Source organism: Phyllobates terribilis, unplaced genomic scaffold (genome assembly GCF_046119375.1).
Source record: "Phyllobates terribilis strain yellow unplaced genomic scaffold, ASM4611937v1 Scaffold_8__6_contigs__length_399053987, whole genome shotgun sequence".
NCBI classification, from domain to species: domain Eukaryota; kingdom Metazoa; phylum Chordata; class Amphibia; order Anura; family Dendrobatidae; genus Phyllobates; species Phyllobates terribilis.
The window spans coordinates 248,613,027-248,629,387 of NW_027362768.1; the positions used below are offsets into that span (position 1 = coordinate 248,613,027).

The 16,361-nt window shown below is 41.9% G+C and overlaps 1 protein-coding gene across 1 annotated transcript in view; it reads left to right on the top strand.

Moving 5' to 3' along the window:
* Window positions 1-16,361, top strand: part of SLC25A38 (solute carrier family 25 member 38) — a 157,055-nt gene that overhangs the window by 104,778 nt on the left and 35,916 nt on the right. Inside the window, exon 5 of the mRNA XM_073644124.1 lies at window positions 2,703-2,869. Coding sequence (XP_073500225.1) covers window positions 2,703-2,869 — 167 coding nt within the window. The remainder of the gene's footprint in view (window positions 1-2,702; window positions 2,870-16,361) is intronic.

Below are 16,361 nucleotides of genomic sequence, written 5' to 3' on the forward strand. Positions count from 1 at the left end.
GAGGGGGCATCTTTGCATGCAGTATGGACAGGGAATTGCCTTGCATGCACAACAGGGGGTTCTATTACACGCACAGCAGCGGAAGAATCAGTGGTGACACCTGCTGACACTGGTCGTGGACCCTAGGGTTCGCCCCACAAAGTTGGGTGCTTTGCTGACATGTGCCTGATCATGCTGGTGGTGGTCAGGCTTGTAGTTTTGTCACCCCTGCTGATGCTGGCATGGCAGGTGGTACAAATGGCCTTTTTGGGGTTATCAGCAGAGTCTTTAAAAAAAATTCCTGACTCTGGAAGACCTACCGGTTGTACTGGCAACGTCCCTCGTGTTGGTGTTACAGGGAACTTTTGCCCGCCTTCTGTGTGCGGCCACCACACTGCTTCTTCCTGCCTGTTGGGGTACTCTGCCTCCCTCCCCCTGTGTGCTGTTGGCCTCGCTCTGCGTATCCTCCTGCCACGTTGGGTTAGTTACTAGATCATCCACCACCTCCTCCTCTTCCGCTTGCGCACCACGATCCTCCTCCTCACTTCGTGGCAATTGTGTCTCGTCATCATCCACCTCTTGTGACAAATTGCCAGCGTCGATTTCCTGTGGCCGTGGCTGATCAAATATTTGGGCATCGCTACATGGGATCTCCTCTTCCACCACTTCAAGTGGAGCAGGCGAGGGGCACAAATATGGAAATGGACCAGTGAACAGCTCTTCAGAGTGTCCAAGTGTGGGATCAGTTGCTGTCTGACGACACTCGGCATGGTGGGAGGAAGGAGCATCAGGGTGAGGAGGAGTATGCGGTCGAGACTCACGGCTACTAAAACTTGACCGTGTGGAAAACAGACCGGAGGTGGTGGTGCCCAGGTAACTGGAAGTATTATCTGCTATCCAATTAATAACCTGTTCACACTGATCAGTTGGCAATAGTGGTGTTGTAGTGTGCTTCCCTAGTAATTCGGTCAAGAAGTGGGAGCGAGAAGATGTGGCTGTTGGTTGTGGCACATTTTCACCTTGGCCACGGCCCTGTCCTCTACACGCACCATCACCATAACGTCCAGCTCCCTTGCCTCGTGCCTTGCCCATTGTAAATGAGAACAAAATTCTCATTTACAACTTTGGGAATAAAGTTAAATGTTAATTTTTTCCTTCCACATTGCTTCAGTGCATGTGAAGAGTTGTTAAACTTACTGAATGTGTTTTTGAGCACCTTTCACATTCAATTAATTGCAGTGAAGCACGTGATGGGTTAATAAACTTCTTGAATGTGTTTTTGAGCACCGTGAGGGGTGCAGTTTTTAGAATGGTGTCATTGGGTATTTTCTGTCATATAGACCCGTCCAAGTCACTTCAAATTTGATGTGGGTCCTAAAAAAATGGTTTTTGTAAATTGTGTTGTAAAAATGAGAAATTGCTGGTCAACTTTTAACCTCTATAACTTCCTAACAAGAAAAAATTGTTTTAAAAATTGTGCAAAGTAGACATGTGGAAAATGTTATTTATTAACTATTTTGTGTGACTTATCTCTGATTTAAGGGCATAAGAATTCAAAGTTTGAAAATTGCTACATTTTTGCCAAATATCCACTTTTTCACAAATAAATGCAAGTCATTTTGAAGAAATTTTACCACTATCACGAAGTACAACATGTCACGAAAAAACAGTCTCAGAATCAGGGGGATTCGTTGAAGCGTTCCAGAGTAATTACCTCATAAAGTGATACTGGTCAGAATTGTAAAATTTGGCTTGGTCATTAAGGTCAAAATTGGCTCAGTCACTAAGGGGTTAATCTATTCATTGTATTGACTCTGCTACTATATTACTGCACCTCTGGTCCCTTAGGACAAAAATTACCTGGACAAAATATGTGAAGGGGACATCCAAAGGACCAAGGAGGACAGATCTTAGTGGTGAGGCGTCGTGTCTATGTGCAGTCAGAAGACATTTAATGGATGTTTATGTAATCCTGCAATTCACAAGAAATTCTCCACACAGGTTTGACTGACATCCTATGCAGTAAAATCAGTTCGAGTGATCAATCGACTTGGACATGGTAGACTTTGCAGAGTGGTAGACAAGGATGACATAACAATGCTGCCTATAATGAAACAAATTACACAGTAAATTAGCATTCCATTTAAAAAATAACTGTCCTTAAAGGGGTTTTCCCACGAGCGAAAGATCATTTTAAAAATTGTCTGTGTCTGACCGTGTACGGAACATACCACAGCTCCTGGGCAGGGGAAGAAGCAAAAGATAATATAGACATTACAGCAGGGGATCACAGCTGATTCTTTTTGTGAGGTAAAACATTTCACTGCCTGTTTTTAAACAATATTTTACCTCACAAAATGAATCCTCTGTGATCCCCTGCTGTAATGTCTGTTTTATCTTTTGCTTCCTCCCCTGCCCAGGAGCTGTGGTACAAGCTCATATGTTCCATACACAGTCAGACCCAGCTAATTTTTAAAATGAACCTTTGTTCGTGGGAAAACCCCCTTAAGTGTGTCTTTTATTTTGGATACAGTGCAATTAGTACTTATTTTACTTGTGAACTATGGAGTAGTTGTTTCACTTTTTCTATTCAGATATGTAATGTATGGAAATTACAAATGACTGCAAGTTACCTAAATTTACTGTATAGTAGAACAATTTATGTTGGTTTTTTTTTATCTTGCTTCATTTTGAACTTGATTTTTATGTGTGTTTTCCTTCAGATAATATTGAATCCGCATACACCCCTATTATAAATTTCTCTTGTGGGATTATGGCTGGTATTCTAGCTTCTGTAATCACTCAACCTGCTGATGTTGTCAAAACGCATATGCAGCTTTCTCCAGAAAAGTACCGTTGGACTGGTGAGACTGCCCACTTTATTTATCAGGTATTGAACTTTTACTACAAATGAATAATAAAATGAAAGGTTTGATTAACTGTCACTTTGTTAAGCAACTTAATGTGGAATTTTCAATGACTGAAAAGAGATAACTGAATAGTAACTTGCTCTTGTGAAAATATTTAACCTTTTCTCGATCTGTGACATAACTGTGCGTCACATGCGGGATATGAATGTATGAAGTCAGCTGAGGAGCTGTGTTAAGTTCCCACAATGTGTTTTTAGTGAGTTTTTGACTCTGCATATTTTCGCTTCACAAAGAAATGCAACATATTACAGTTCCAGCAAACTGGATGGGATTTCTAGAAATCTTATGCCTACTGTGCTTTTTTTTTTTACGATGTATAAACTGACCCACAGTACGTGTTTGAAACATGTCAGTTTCTTTTGTGGGTAGTGTAAGATTTTACGTGCAGGTTTTTCTCATTGCATGAGCTGTGGAAAATCCAAAGGTAAAAAACGCATATGTATTTTCAGTGCATTTCTGCTCTGGAAATGCATTCAGATAGTATATGATGCACACATGACTATATCAATAAAGTTTTGTCAAAGCCAAATATCAGGAAGTATAAAAAAGCAGTTTTATTTAAAACATGACACACCAAAAAGAGACAAAAATCGCAGCATCAAAAATGCGTGTAAAAAGTATACTCAAAAACACAATGGGAAAAAAAAGTAGCCTCAGTTAGTTAGGTGCAGACATGCTGCAGAAAATCTGCAATATCAAAATCTCACCAAATACTAATCGTTGGAAAGTAGCCTTATTCAGCAGGCATCTGCATGGTAACAGCAGCGATAGGAACTGAGCTTTGATTGCTGCTGTTAATCCCTTAATTGCTGCTATCAGTCTTAAACCGTGGCATATAAGGCACACTGTCCCATGGGTGCCCCCCCTCCACTCAATCACAAGGAGCCTATCGCAATGGCAGCCACAGGCCTATTGAAGTTCTATTGTGAATCCCAGCCACATAAGAAACTATGATTTTTTTTTTTAATCTATATGGTCAGGAGGGACACTGGGGGGAATCGAGCAGATTCCACAATTGTCACAAATACACACACACAGTCAGTACGGAAAGTATTCAGACCTCTTTAAATTTTTGACTCTTTGTTTCATTGCAGCCATTTGGTAAATTTTAAAAAGTTCATTTTTTTTTCTCATTAAAGTACACTCTGCACCCCATCTTGACTGAAAAAAAAACAGATGTAGAAATTTTTGCAAATTTATTAAAAAAGAAAAACTGAAATATCACATGGTCAATAAGTATTCAGAGCCTTTGCTCAGTATTGAGTAGAAGCACCCCTTTAAGCTAGTACAGCCAAGGACTTCTATATCACGATATTCTTATAAAAAAAAGTATCGATTTATTCTTGGATTGTCCATTAAAAAGAATAATTGCAGAAGGTACATACAATAGTTAAATAGTTAGAGTAATTGTCCATTTGTCCATAATTAGCTTAGTTGAGATTCACCCATCTTTTCCTGGGACCCTGGATTGTAGATTGCGTCTTTGTGTCCAGCACGTGTCAGGATGACACCATGTGTCCGTTGGGCCTACAGTCATGGCCAAAAGTTTTGAGAATGACACCAAAATTATATTTTCACATGATCTGCTGGCCTCTGGTTTTTATTAGTGTTTGTCTGATGTTTATATCACATACAGAAATATAATTGCAATTATATTATGAGTACCAATAGGTTATACTGACAGTTAGAATGAGTTAATGCAGCAAGTCAATATTTGCAGTGTTGCCCCTTCTTCTTCAAGACCTCTGTAATTCTCCCTGGCATGCTCTCAATCAACTTTTGGACCAAATCCTGACTGATAGCAGTCCATTCTTGCATAATCAATGCTTGCATTTTGCCAGAATTTGTTGGTTTTTGTTTGTCCACCCGTCTCTTGATGATTGACCACAAGTTCTCAATGGGATTAAGATCTGGGGAGTTTCCAGGCCATGGACCCAAAATCTCTGTTTTGTTCCATGAGCCATTTAGTTATCAACTTTGCTTTATGGCAAGGTGCTCCATCATGCTGGAAAAGGCATTGTTGGGCGCCAAAACTGCTCTTGGACGGTTGGGAGAAGTTGCTGTTGGAGGACATTCTGGTACCATTCTTTATTCATGGCTGTGTTTTTAGGCAAGACTGTGAGTGAGCCGATTCCCTTGGCTGAGAAGCAACCCCACACATGAATGGTTTCAGGATGCTTTACAGTTGGCATGAGACAAGACTGGTGGTAGCGCTCACCTCTTCTTCTCCGAATAAGCTGTTTTCCAGATGTCCCAAACAATCGAAAAGGGGATTCATCAGAGAAAATGACTTTGCCCCAGTCCTCAGCAGTCCACTCCCTGTACCTTTTGCAGAATATCAGTCGGTCCCTGATGTTTTTTCTGGAGAGAAGTGGCTTCTTTGCTGCCCTCCTTGAAACCAGCCCTTGCTCAAAGAGTCTCCGCCTCACAGTGCGTGCAGAAGCACTCACACCAGCCTGCTGCCATTCCTGAGCAAGCTCGGCACTGCTGATAGTCCGATCCCGCAGCTGAAACAGTTTTAAGATACGGTCCTGGCGCTTGCTGGTCTTTCTTGGGTGCCCTGGAGCCTTTTTGACAACAATGGAAGCTCTCTCCTTGAAGTTCTTGATGATGCGATAGATTGTTGACTGAGGTGCAATCTTTGTAGCTGCGATACTCTTCCCTGTTAGGCCATTTTTGTGCAGTGCAATGATGGCTGCACGTGTTTCTTTAGAGATAACCATGGTTAACTGAAGAGAAACAATGATACCAAGAACCTGTCTCCTTTTAAAGTGTCCAGTGATGTCATTCTTACTTAATCATGACTGATCGCCAGCCCTGTCCTCATCAACACCCACACCTGTGTTAATGGATCAATCGCTAAAACGATGTTAGCTGCTCCTTTTAAGGCAGGACTGCAATGATTTTGAAATGTGTTTTGGGGGTTAAAGTTCATTTTCAGGGCAAATATTGACTTTGCAAGTACAGTAATTGCTGTTAAGCTGATCACTCTTTGACATTCAGGAGTATATGCAAATTGCCATTACAAAAAATGAAGCAGTAAACTTTGGAAAAATTACTATTTGTCTCATTCTCAATACTTTTGGCTATGACTGTACAGCAGCAGCTGGTTTACACACAGACCCTCGTCCTGTGGAATGGCAAGAGCCCCCCCACCTGTCTCTAACATGGGCTTTTATAGGCCGGTCATATGGCACCTGTTCTTCTAATTATGGTGCTGAACTAAAAATACACACATAGCGCATGTCCTCTAAAAACCCTAGCACGATGGCTGATGCAATATGTATGGTACAGAATTAAGAATAAAATGAATATCCATAATTAATATTTAACAGGGATCTGCCATTCTTCCTTGCAGGTCCTCTCCAGTTCCGTCAGGTTGGATGGTGAACGTTGGTGGACAGCCATTTTCAGGTCTCTCCAGAGATGCTCAGTTGGGTTTAGGTCAGGGCTCTGGCTGGGCCAATCAAGAATGGTCACAGTGTTGTTCTGAAGCCACTCCTTTGTTATTTTAGCTGTGTGCTTAGGGTTATTGTCTTGTTGGAAGGTGAACCTTAGGCCAAGTCTGAGGTCCAGAGCACTCTGGAAGAGGTTTTCATCCAGGATATCTCTGCACTTGGCCGCATTTATGTTTCCTTCAATTGCAACCAGTTTTCCTGTCCCTGCAGCTGAAAAACACCCCCATAGCATGATGCTGCCACCACCATGTTTCACTGTTGGGATTCTATTGGGCAGGTGATGAGCAGTGCCTGGTTTTCTCCACACATAGAACTTTTTTGTGGTAATTCTAAGCGCTATCTTCGTCTCATCAGACCAGAGAATCTTATTTCTCATAGTCTGGGAGTCCTTCATGTGTTTTTGAGCAAACTGTATGCAAGCCTTCATATGTCTTGCACTGAGGAGAGTTTTCCGTCGGGCCACTCTCCCATAAAGGCCCGACTGGTGGAGGGCTGCAGTGATAGTTGACGTTGTGGAACTTTCTCCCATCTCCCTACTGCATCTCTGGAGCTCAGCCACAGGGATCTTGGGGTTCTTTACATCTCTCATCAAGGCTCTTCTCCCACGATTGCTCAGTTTGGCTGGACGGCCAGATCTAGGAAGACTTCTGGTGGTCCCAAACTTATTCCATTTAAGGATTATGAAGGCCACTGTGCTCTTAGGAACCTTGAGTAATGCAGAAATTCTTTTGTAACCTTGGCCAGATCTGTGCCTTGCCAAAATTCTGTCTTTGAGTTCCTTGGGCAGTTCCTTTGAGCTCATGGTTCTCATTTGGTCTGACATGCGCTGTGAGATCTTATATAGACAGGTGTGTGCCTTTCCAAGTCCTATCAGTCTAATTAAACACAGCTGGACTCCAATGAAGAAGTAGAACCATCTCAAGGAGGATCACAAGGAAATGGACAGCATGCGACTTAAATATGAGTGTCTGAGCAAAGGGTCTGAATACTTATGACCGTGTGATATTTCAGTTTTTCTTTTTTAATAAATGTGCAAAAATTTCTACATTTTGTTTTTTACAGTCAAGATGGGGTGCAGAATGTACCTTAATAAGGAAAAAAATAACTTTTTAGAATTTACCAAATTGCTGCAATGAAAGAGTAAAAAATTTAAAGGCGGTCTGAATACTCTCCGTACCCACTGTATGTATATACACTGCTCAAAAAAATAAAGGGAACACACAAATAACACATCCTAGATCTGAATGAATGAAATATTCTCATTGAATACTTTGTTCTGTACAAAGTTGAATGTGCTGACAACAAAATCACACAAAAATCATCAATGGAAATCAAATTTATTAACCAATGGAGGCCTGGATTTGGAGTCACCCCCAAAATTAAAGTGGAAAAACACACTACAGGCTGATCCAACTTTGATGTAATGTCCTTAAAACAAGTCAAAATGAGGCTCAGTATTGTAGGGAGGTCATACATCCACGTGGAGGCCACACACAACGCCTGGGCATGCTCCTGATTAGGTTGCGGAAGGTCTCCTGTGGCATCTCCTCCCAGACCTGGATGAAAGCATCCGCCAACTCCTGGACAGTCTGTGGTGCAACGTGACGTTGGTGGATGGAGCGAGACATGATGTCCCAGATGTGCTCAATCGGATTCAGTTCTGAAGAACAGGCGGGCCAGTCCATAGCTTCAATGCCTTTATCTTGCAGGAACTGCTGACACACTCCAGCTACATGAGGTCTGGCATTGTCCTGCATTAGGAGGAACCCAGGGCCAACCGCACCAGCATGTGGTCTTACAAGAGGTCTGAGGATCTCATCTCGGTACCTAATGGCAGTCAGGCTACCTCTGGCGAGCACATGAAAGGCAGTGCGGCCCTCCAAAGAAATGCCACCCCACACCATTACTGACCCACTGCCAAACCGGTCATGCTGAAGGATGTTGCAGACAGCAGATCGCTCTCCACGGCGTCTCCAGACTCTGTCTCGTCTGTCACATGTGCTCAGTGTGAACCTGCTTTCATCTGTGAAGAGCACAGGGCACCAGTGGCGACTTTGCCAATCCTGGTGTTCTGTGGCAAATGCCAAGCGTCCTGCACGGTGTTGGGCTGTGAGCACAACCCCCATCTGTGTACGGGCCCTCATACCACCCTCATGGAGTCGGTTTTTAACCGTTTGTACAGACACATGCACATTTGTGGCCTGCTGAAAGTCATTTTGCAGGGCTCTGGCAGTGCTCCTCCTGTTCCTCCTTGCACAAAGGCGGAGGTAGCGGTCCTTATGCTGGGTTGTTGCCCTCCTGCGGCCCCCTCCACGTCTCCTGGTGTACTGGCCTGTCTCCTGGTAGCACCTCCAGCCTCTGGACACTACGCTGACAGACACAGCAAACCTTCTTGCCACAGCTCGCATTGATGTGCCATCCTGGATGAGCTGCACTACCTGAGCAACTTCTGTGGGTTGTAGAGTCCTTCTCATGCTACCACGAGTGTGAAAGCACCACCAATATTCAAAAGTGACCAAAACATCAGCCAGAAAGCATTGGTACTGAGATGTGGTCTGTGGTCCCCACCTGCAGAAACACTCCTTTATTGAATGTGTCTTGATAATTGCCAATAATTTCCATCTATTGTCTATTCCATTTGCACAACAGCATGTAAAATTGATTGTCAATCAGTGCTGCTTCCTAAGTGGACAGTTTGATTTCACAGACGTTTGATTTACATGGCGTTATATTCTGTTGTTTAAGTGTTCCCTTTATTTTTTTGAGCAGTGTATGTGTGTGTATATATATGTATATACCCATCTTCAATGCTCTTACTGAAGACGGTTGTTGGCCAAAATCTCTCGATACATGACCCCATCCATCTTCCCTTCAGTACGGTGCAGTCGTCTTGTCCCCTTTGCAGAAAAGCACCCCCAAAATCGAATGTTTCCCCCACCATTCTTCACGGTTGGGACGATGTTCTTAGGGTTGTACTCATCCTTCTTGTTCCTCCCACCACACCGAGTTGATTTAATGCCAAAGAGCTCAATTTTTGTCTCCTCTGACCACAGCACCTTCTCCCAATAACTCACAGAATCATCCAGGTGTTAATTGACAAATGTCAGACAGGCCTGCACATGTGCCTTCTTGAGCATGGGGACCTTGTGGGCACTGCAGGATTTTAAACCTTTAAGGCGTAATGTGTTACCAATGGTCTTCTTGGTGACTGTGGTCCCAGCTGTCTTGAGATTATTAACAAGTTCCCCCCGTATAGTTTTAGGCTGATCTCTCACCTTCCTCATGATCAAGGATACCCCACGAGGTGAGATTTTGCATGGTGCTCCAGATTGAAGATTTTGACAGTCGTTTTGTATTTCTTCCTTTTTCTTACTATTGGACCATTGTCTCCTTCTCACCCAGCATCTTACTTATGGTTTTGTAGCCCATTCCAGCTTTGTGCAGGTCTATGATCTTGTCCCTGACATCCTTAGAAAGCTCTTTGGTCTTGCCCATGTTGTATAGGTTAGAGTCTGACTGATTAATTGAGTCTGTGGACAGGAGTCTTTTATACAGGTGACAATGTAACACAGCTGTCTGTAGTGCAGGTAACAAGTTGATTAGGAGCATCTAACTGGTATGTAGGAGCCAGTATTCATAATGGTTTGTATGGGATCAAATACTTATTTCTCACTTCAAAACGCAAAAAAAAAAATCTAATTTATACAATGTGATTTTCCTGATTTATTTTTTTTTTTTTGGATATTCTATCTCTCAATGTTACAATTAACCGCTTCCCGACCGCCCACTGTACATAAACGTCGGCGCTGCCTGGGCTCTGTGCAGCGCCGACGTTTATGAACGGTCGGTGGTTCCGCAGCCCTCAGGACCCCCAGGGTCCTGCAAGTGCTGCTTTTGCGGTTCAGAGCGATAGCTCTGACAGGGGACATCATCGGGACCTGATTGGATCAGGTCCCAATGATGTTAACCCTTTGCTATCTTCTATATGCCACGATCTATAGTGATCGCGGCATATAGAAGATGGTGAGAGGAGAGGAGGTCGTCCACTTACCTCTCCGACGGCCCCCTGATGCCTTCCAGGACCTGCCGTTATGGCAGCTGGAGGTCACATGACCGCCTCCAGATCTGCCATATATGGTGTCCTGCTGAGCTCAGGCTGCAGCTGAGTCCAGCAGGAGACAGACAGTGTGAAACTGTCAGCAAACTTCTCATGCAATTCAATACATGTCTATTGCATTGCATGAGAACAGTGATTGGAAAAATAAAAATTAATGTCCCATACAGGGACGAAGTAAAAATGTAAAAAAAAAGTCTAAAAAATGTTTTCAAACTGTTAAAAAAAAATCACAAAATAAATAAAAATAAATAAATAAAATATTAAACCAATAAATCCGTATATTTATGCAAAAACAGAGTACACATATTTGGTATCGCCGCGTCCGAAACAACCCGATCTATAAAACTGTCACACTAATTAACTCCTTCTGTGCACACCGTAATAAAAATAAATAAAAAGCGGAGCAAAAAACTATGCTTTTTCATCATATCGCCAAACAAAAAGTGGAAAAAAATGCGATCAAAAAGCAAAATGGAAATAAAAATGGTACCGCTGAAAACGTCATCTTGTTCTGCAAAAACAAGCCACCATACAGCTCCATCAGCCAAAAAATAAAAGTTATAGCTCTCAGAATAAAGCGATGCAAAAAAAATATTTTTTCTATAAAATTGTTTTATTGTGTAAAAGCGCCAAAACATAAAAAAATATACAGTAAGTCTAGTATCGCTGTAAATGTACTGACCCGAAGAATAACGCTGCCTTATCACTTTTACCACACGCAGAACGGCATAAAAAAAAACCTCAAAAACAATTCCTGAATTGTTGGTTTTTGTTAATTTTACCTCCCAAAAAACAGAATAGAAAGCAATCAAAAAATGTCATACCCAAAAATGGTACCAATAAAAATGTCAACTCGTCCTGCAAAAAACAAGCCGTTGTCGGCCGAAATATGGAAAAATTATAGCTCTCAAAATATGGCGATGCAAAAACTAGATTTTGCAAAAAAAAGCGTCTTGGTGTGTGACAGCTGTCAGTCATAAAAACCCGATATAAATCTCTGTAATCGCACCGACCCGAAGAATAAAGTAATCTCATCACTTATACCGCACGAGGAACGACGTAAAAAATAAATAAAACAAATTCTTCACCTGCTACTGATTTGTTTATTATGTCTCCCAAAGATCGCAGTAAGGCTCTGCTCACACATATCCTGCGCTCTGGAGCTGAGCACTTACACCAGAGTTTCCGTGTAAATCTCTGAAATACGTGATTCAGACGGAACCCATGACGGAAGATTCCCTGTAATGAGGCAGATATAGGCCACTGTGGATGCCATCTGGCCTGTGATCCCACGGTGTCATTTTTTTTAGGCGTGCATAAAAGTGCGGTTGGCCACAGTTTTGTGCACTTCTGAAAAAAAGGACACCGCTAAACAGAGGCCAGACGGAGTCCAGAGTAACTCTGCTGCCCCATTATAGTGAATGGATCCTGCAGGGGTTTCATCTGAATTACATCACTTGGAAATTTAGATGGAAACTCCGATGTAAGTGCTCAGCCTAGAGCGTCGGATAAATGTTACGTAAAATGTTCCCAATAAAAGCTTCAACTCGGTCCTCAAAAAAAGCTAGTCCCCACTCAGGTCCGTCATCTGTTAAAAATATAAGGGACTTCCAAGTTACTGGTAGCAAAAAGGCTCTGGAAAAGCGAAATGGCCCTTGCCCCCCAGTAGAAATTCAGAAAATTTTGTGCTCCCAAATCCAAATGCCTAATCTACAATAATTTGTTCTCCAATTGTCAAATAGCGCTCCGTCCCTCCGAGATCTCGCCGTATGGCTGAGCGGTACGATACAGCCACATATGGGGTATTGACCCTTTTAGAAGAAATTGTGTGACACATTTCGGCACCATTTTTACCCATTGCCCTGTGTGAAAATGTAAAATCTGAGGGTAAAACATTTTTTTGTGGTAAAAATCCAATTATGTTTTCTTCACTGCCCAATGGTATAAATTTAAAAATTAAAAAATACTCACTACTTCCCTAGATGAATTCCTTGAGAGGTGTAGTTTACAAAATGGGGTCACTTGTGGGGGTTTCTGTTGTTTCAGCATGTCAGCGACTCTACAAATGTGACATGGTGTCTGCAACCTATCCCAGCCAACATAGCGCTCCTTTCTCTTCCGAACCCTGCCGTACACCAAAGCAGTGGTTTTCCCCCACATATGGGGTATCGGTGTACTCAGGAGAAATTGCACAACAAATTTCATGGTGCAATTTCTCCTGTTATCCTTATGACATGCAAAATTAGGGGATGAAAAACATTTTTTGTGGGAAAAATGTGAACATTTTATTTTTACAGCTCAATATTATAAACTTCTGTGAAGCACCTTGGGGTTCAAGGTGCTCATCACACATCTAGATAAGTTCCCTAAGGGGTCTAGTTTCCAAAATGGTGTCACTTGTGGGGGGTTTCCACTGTTTAGGCACATCAGGAGCTCTCCAAACGCAACATGGCGTCCGCTAATTATTCAAACAAATTTTACATTCAAAAAGTCTAATGGCGCTCCTTCCCTTCCGAACCCTGCAGTGCGCCCAAACAGTGGTTTTCCCTCACTTATGGGGTATCGGCGCGCTCAATAGAAATTGCACTACAAATTGTGTAGTCCATTTTTTCCTGTTACCCTTGTGAAAATAAAAAAAATTGGGTATAAAGTAACATTTTTGTGGAAAAAAGTTAAATGTTCATTGTTTTCTTCCACGTTCCAAAAATTCCCGTGAAACACCTGAAGGGTTAATAAACTTCTTGAATGTGGTTTTGAGCACCTTGAGGGGTGCAGTTTTTAGAATGGTGTCACTTTTGGGTATTTTCTGTCTTAAAGGCCCCTCAAAGTCACTTGAAATAAGATGTGGTCCCTAAAAAAAATGTTTGTAAATTTTGTTGGAAAAATGAGAAATTGCTGGTCAACTTTTAACCCTTATAGCTTCCTAACAAAAAAAAAAATTTTTGGTTCCAAAATTGTGCTGATGTAAGGTAGACATGTGGGAAATGTTATTTATTAACTCTTTTGTGTGACATATCTCTCGGATTTAAGGGCATGAAAATTTACAAAACCATTTTTTTAGGGACCACATCACATTTGAAGTCACTTTGAGGTGTCTATAGGTCAGAAAATACCCAAAAGTGACACCATTCTAAAAACTGCACCCCTCAAGGAACTCAAAACCACATTCAAGAAGTTTATTAACCGTTCAGGTGCTTCACAGGAACTGAAGCAATGAGGAAGAAAAAAATTAACATTTAACTTTTTTTCACAAAATATTACATTTAGACCAAATTTTTTTTATTTTCACAAGGGTAACAGATAAAAATGGACCCCAAAATGTATTGTGCTATTTCTCCTGAACATGCTGATACCAAATATGTGGCGGAAAACTACTGTTTGGGCGCATGGCAGGGTTCGGAAGTGAAGGAGCGCCATTTGACTTTTTGAATTCAAACTTTGCTGGAATAATCAGCAAACACCTTGTTGTGTTTGGAGAGCCCCTGATGTGCCTTAACAGTGGAACCCCCCCCCCCACAAGTGACCCCATTTTGGAAAATAGACCCCTCAATGAACTTATCTAGATGTGTGATGAGCACTTTGAACCCCTAGGTGCTTCACAGAAGTTTAGAACATAGAGACGTGAAAAAACAAATATCACAAAATTTTATTTTTAGCCCCAAACTTTTTAATTTCACAAAGGTAACAGCAGAAAATGGACCCCAAAAGTTGTTGTGAAATTTCTCCTGAGCACGCCGATACCCTATATATGGCAAAAAAACACTGTTTGGGCACATTATCCGATGCTCTACACTGAGCACTTACTTTGGGGTTTCCATCTAAATCTCCAAATGACGTGATTCAGATGAAACCCTCGAGGGATCCATTCACTATAATGAGATGAGGCAGCAGAATTACTCTGGACTCTGCCTGGCCACTGTTCAGCGTTATCCTTCTTTTCAGAGGTGCACAAAGCTGACCGCGCTTTTATTTACGCTTAAAAAGATGGACACCACCGAATTATAGGTCAGACGCCATCCACAGTGCCTCCATCTGTCTCATTACAGGGAATCTGCCGTCAGGGGTTTCCGTCTGAATCACGTATTTCAGAAATTTACACGGAAACCCCGATGTAAGCGCAGAGCGCAGGATGAATGTGCGCCAAGCCTGACTGTGATCTTTGGGAGGCAGAATACACAAATCAGCAGCAGGTGAAGAATTGGTTATATATATTTTTTTTACGTCGTTCCTCGTGCAGTATAAAAGTGATTAGACGACTTTATTCTTCGGGTCGGCGCGATTACAGCAATACCAGATATATATCAGGTTTTTATGATTGACAGCAGTCACTCACTAAAAGACTCCTTCTTTAGTTTTTGCAAAAAAAAAAATGTTTGCATCTCCATATTTAGAGAGCTATAATTTTTCCTTATTTCGACCAATAGTCATATGATGGCTTGTTTTTTGCGGGATGAGTTGACGTTTTTATTGGTACCACTTTTGGGCAAATTACATTTTTTGATTCCTTTCTATTCAGATTTTTGGGAGGCAGAATGAACAAAAAACAACAATTCAGGATTTTTTTTCGTTATTTGTGTGGTAAATTTGATAAGGCAGCTTTATTCTTCGGGTCAGTACGTTTACAGTGGTACCACATTTATGTAATTTTTTTATGTTTTTGCGCTTTTACATAATAAAACTTTAATAGAAAAAATAATTATCTTTGCATCGCTTTATTCTGAGCGCTGTAACTTTTTAATTTTTCAGATGATGGAGCTGTATGGCGGCTTGATTTTTGCGGGACAAGATGACATTTTCAGCGGTACCATTTTTATTTTCATCCTTTTTTTGATCGCGTTTTATTCCACTTTTTTCCAGTGGTATGATGAAAAGTCATAGTTTCTAATGTGTTTTTTTTCTACGCTGGACACTGAAAGGGTTAACTAGTGTGACACGTTTATAGATCGGGTCGTTCCGGACGCGGCGATACCAAATATGTGTACTCTTTTGTTTTTTACCTATAAATCTGTATTTATTAGTGTGATTTTTTTTTTTTTTTTTTTTTTTTTTAGATTTTTACAATTTTTTATTTTTTTTAAAAAACTTTTTTACTTAGTCCCACTATGGGACTTTCACTTTTTTTCATAGATATAATGTATTGCAATGCACTAGCATTGCAATACATTATACCTATATTGAAAGATCCTGAGATCATGCTGTGTATTGGTCTCAGGAGCTTTCCGTTGGTTGGTGACCTGGGGGTCGTCATGACTACCCCTGGTCACCATGGCAACGGTCGGGCCTCCGCGATGATGTCACGGGGCGCCGACCTGAAGGCAGAGGGAGCTCCCAGCCCTGTGCCTTGTCTCCTGAATGCTGTGATCGCGCTGGATCGCAGTATTCAGAGGGTTAACAGCCAGGGGCGGCGATGACACCGCTCCTGGCTGTTTAGTGCCGCAGCTCAGCCATTGGCAGCGCTGAGCTCTGGCACTGATCGGGCAGCAGACGCTGAAATCTCAGCGTCTCCTGCTCCATCATGCTGTGATCGGTCAGTCAGCTGTCGACACTGAATTGGCACAGCATGTAAACACGCTCTGCCAGTTCAAAGCTATGACGGACACTGCACCGCAATGAGCATTAACTTACACCCGCTCATGCCGTGCACTTTCCGTCATTGAGCGTTATGGGGTTAAACAATTGTGGTCTGCCCATATGATGATGTCATGTGTTTGGAAGCTTCTGATAGGTTTCTTGGCAACATCTGAGTTCATTAGAGACACACCTGTGGAGGTATTTTAATGCACACCTGAAACACACTGCTTCTTTGTGTAGTATCATGGGAAAGTTAATCAGCCAAGATATCATGAAGAGAATTGTGGATTTGCACAAGTCTGGCTC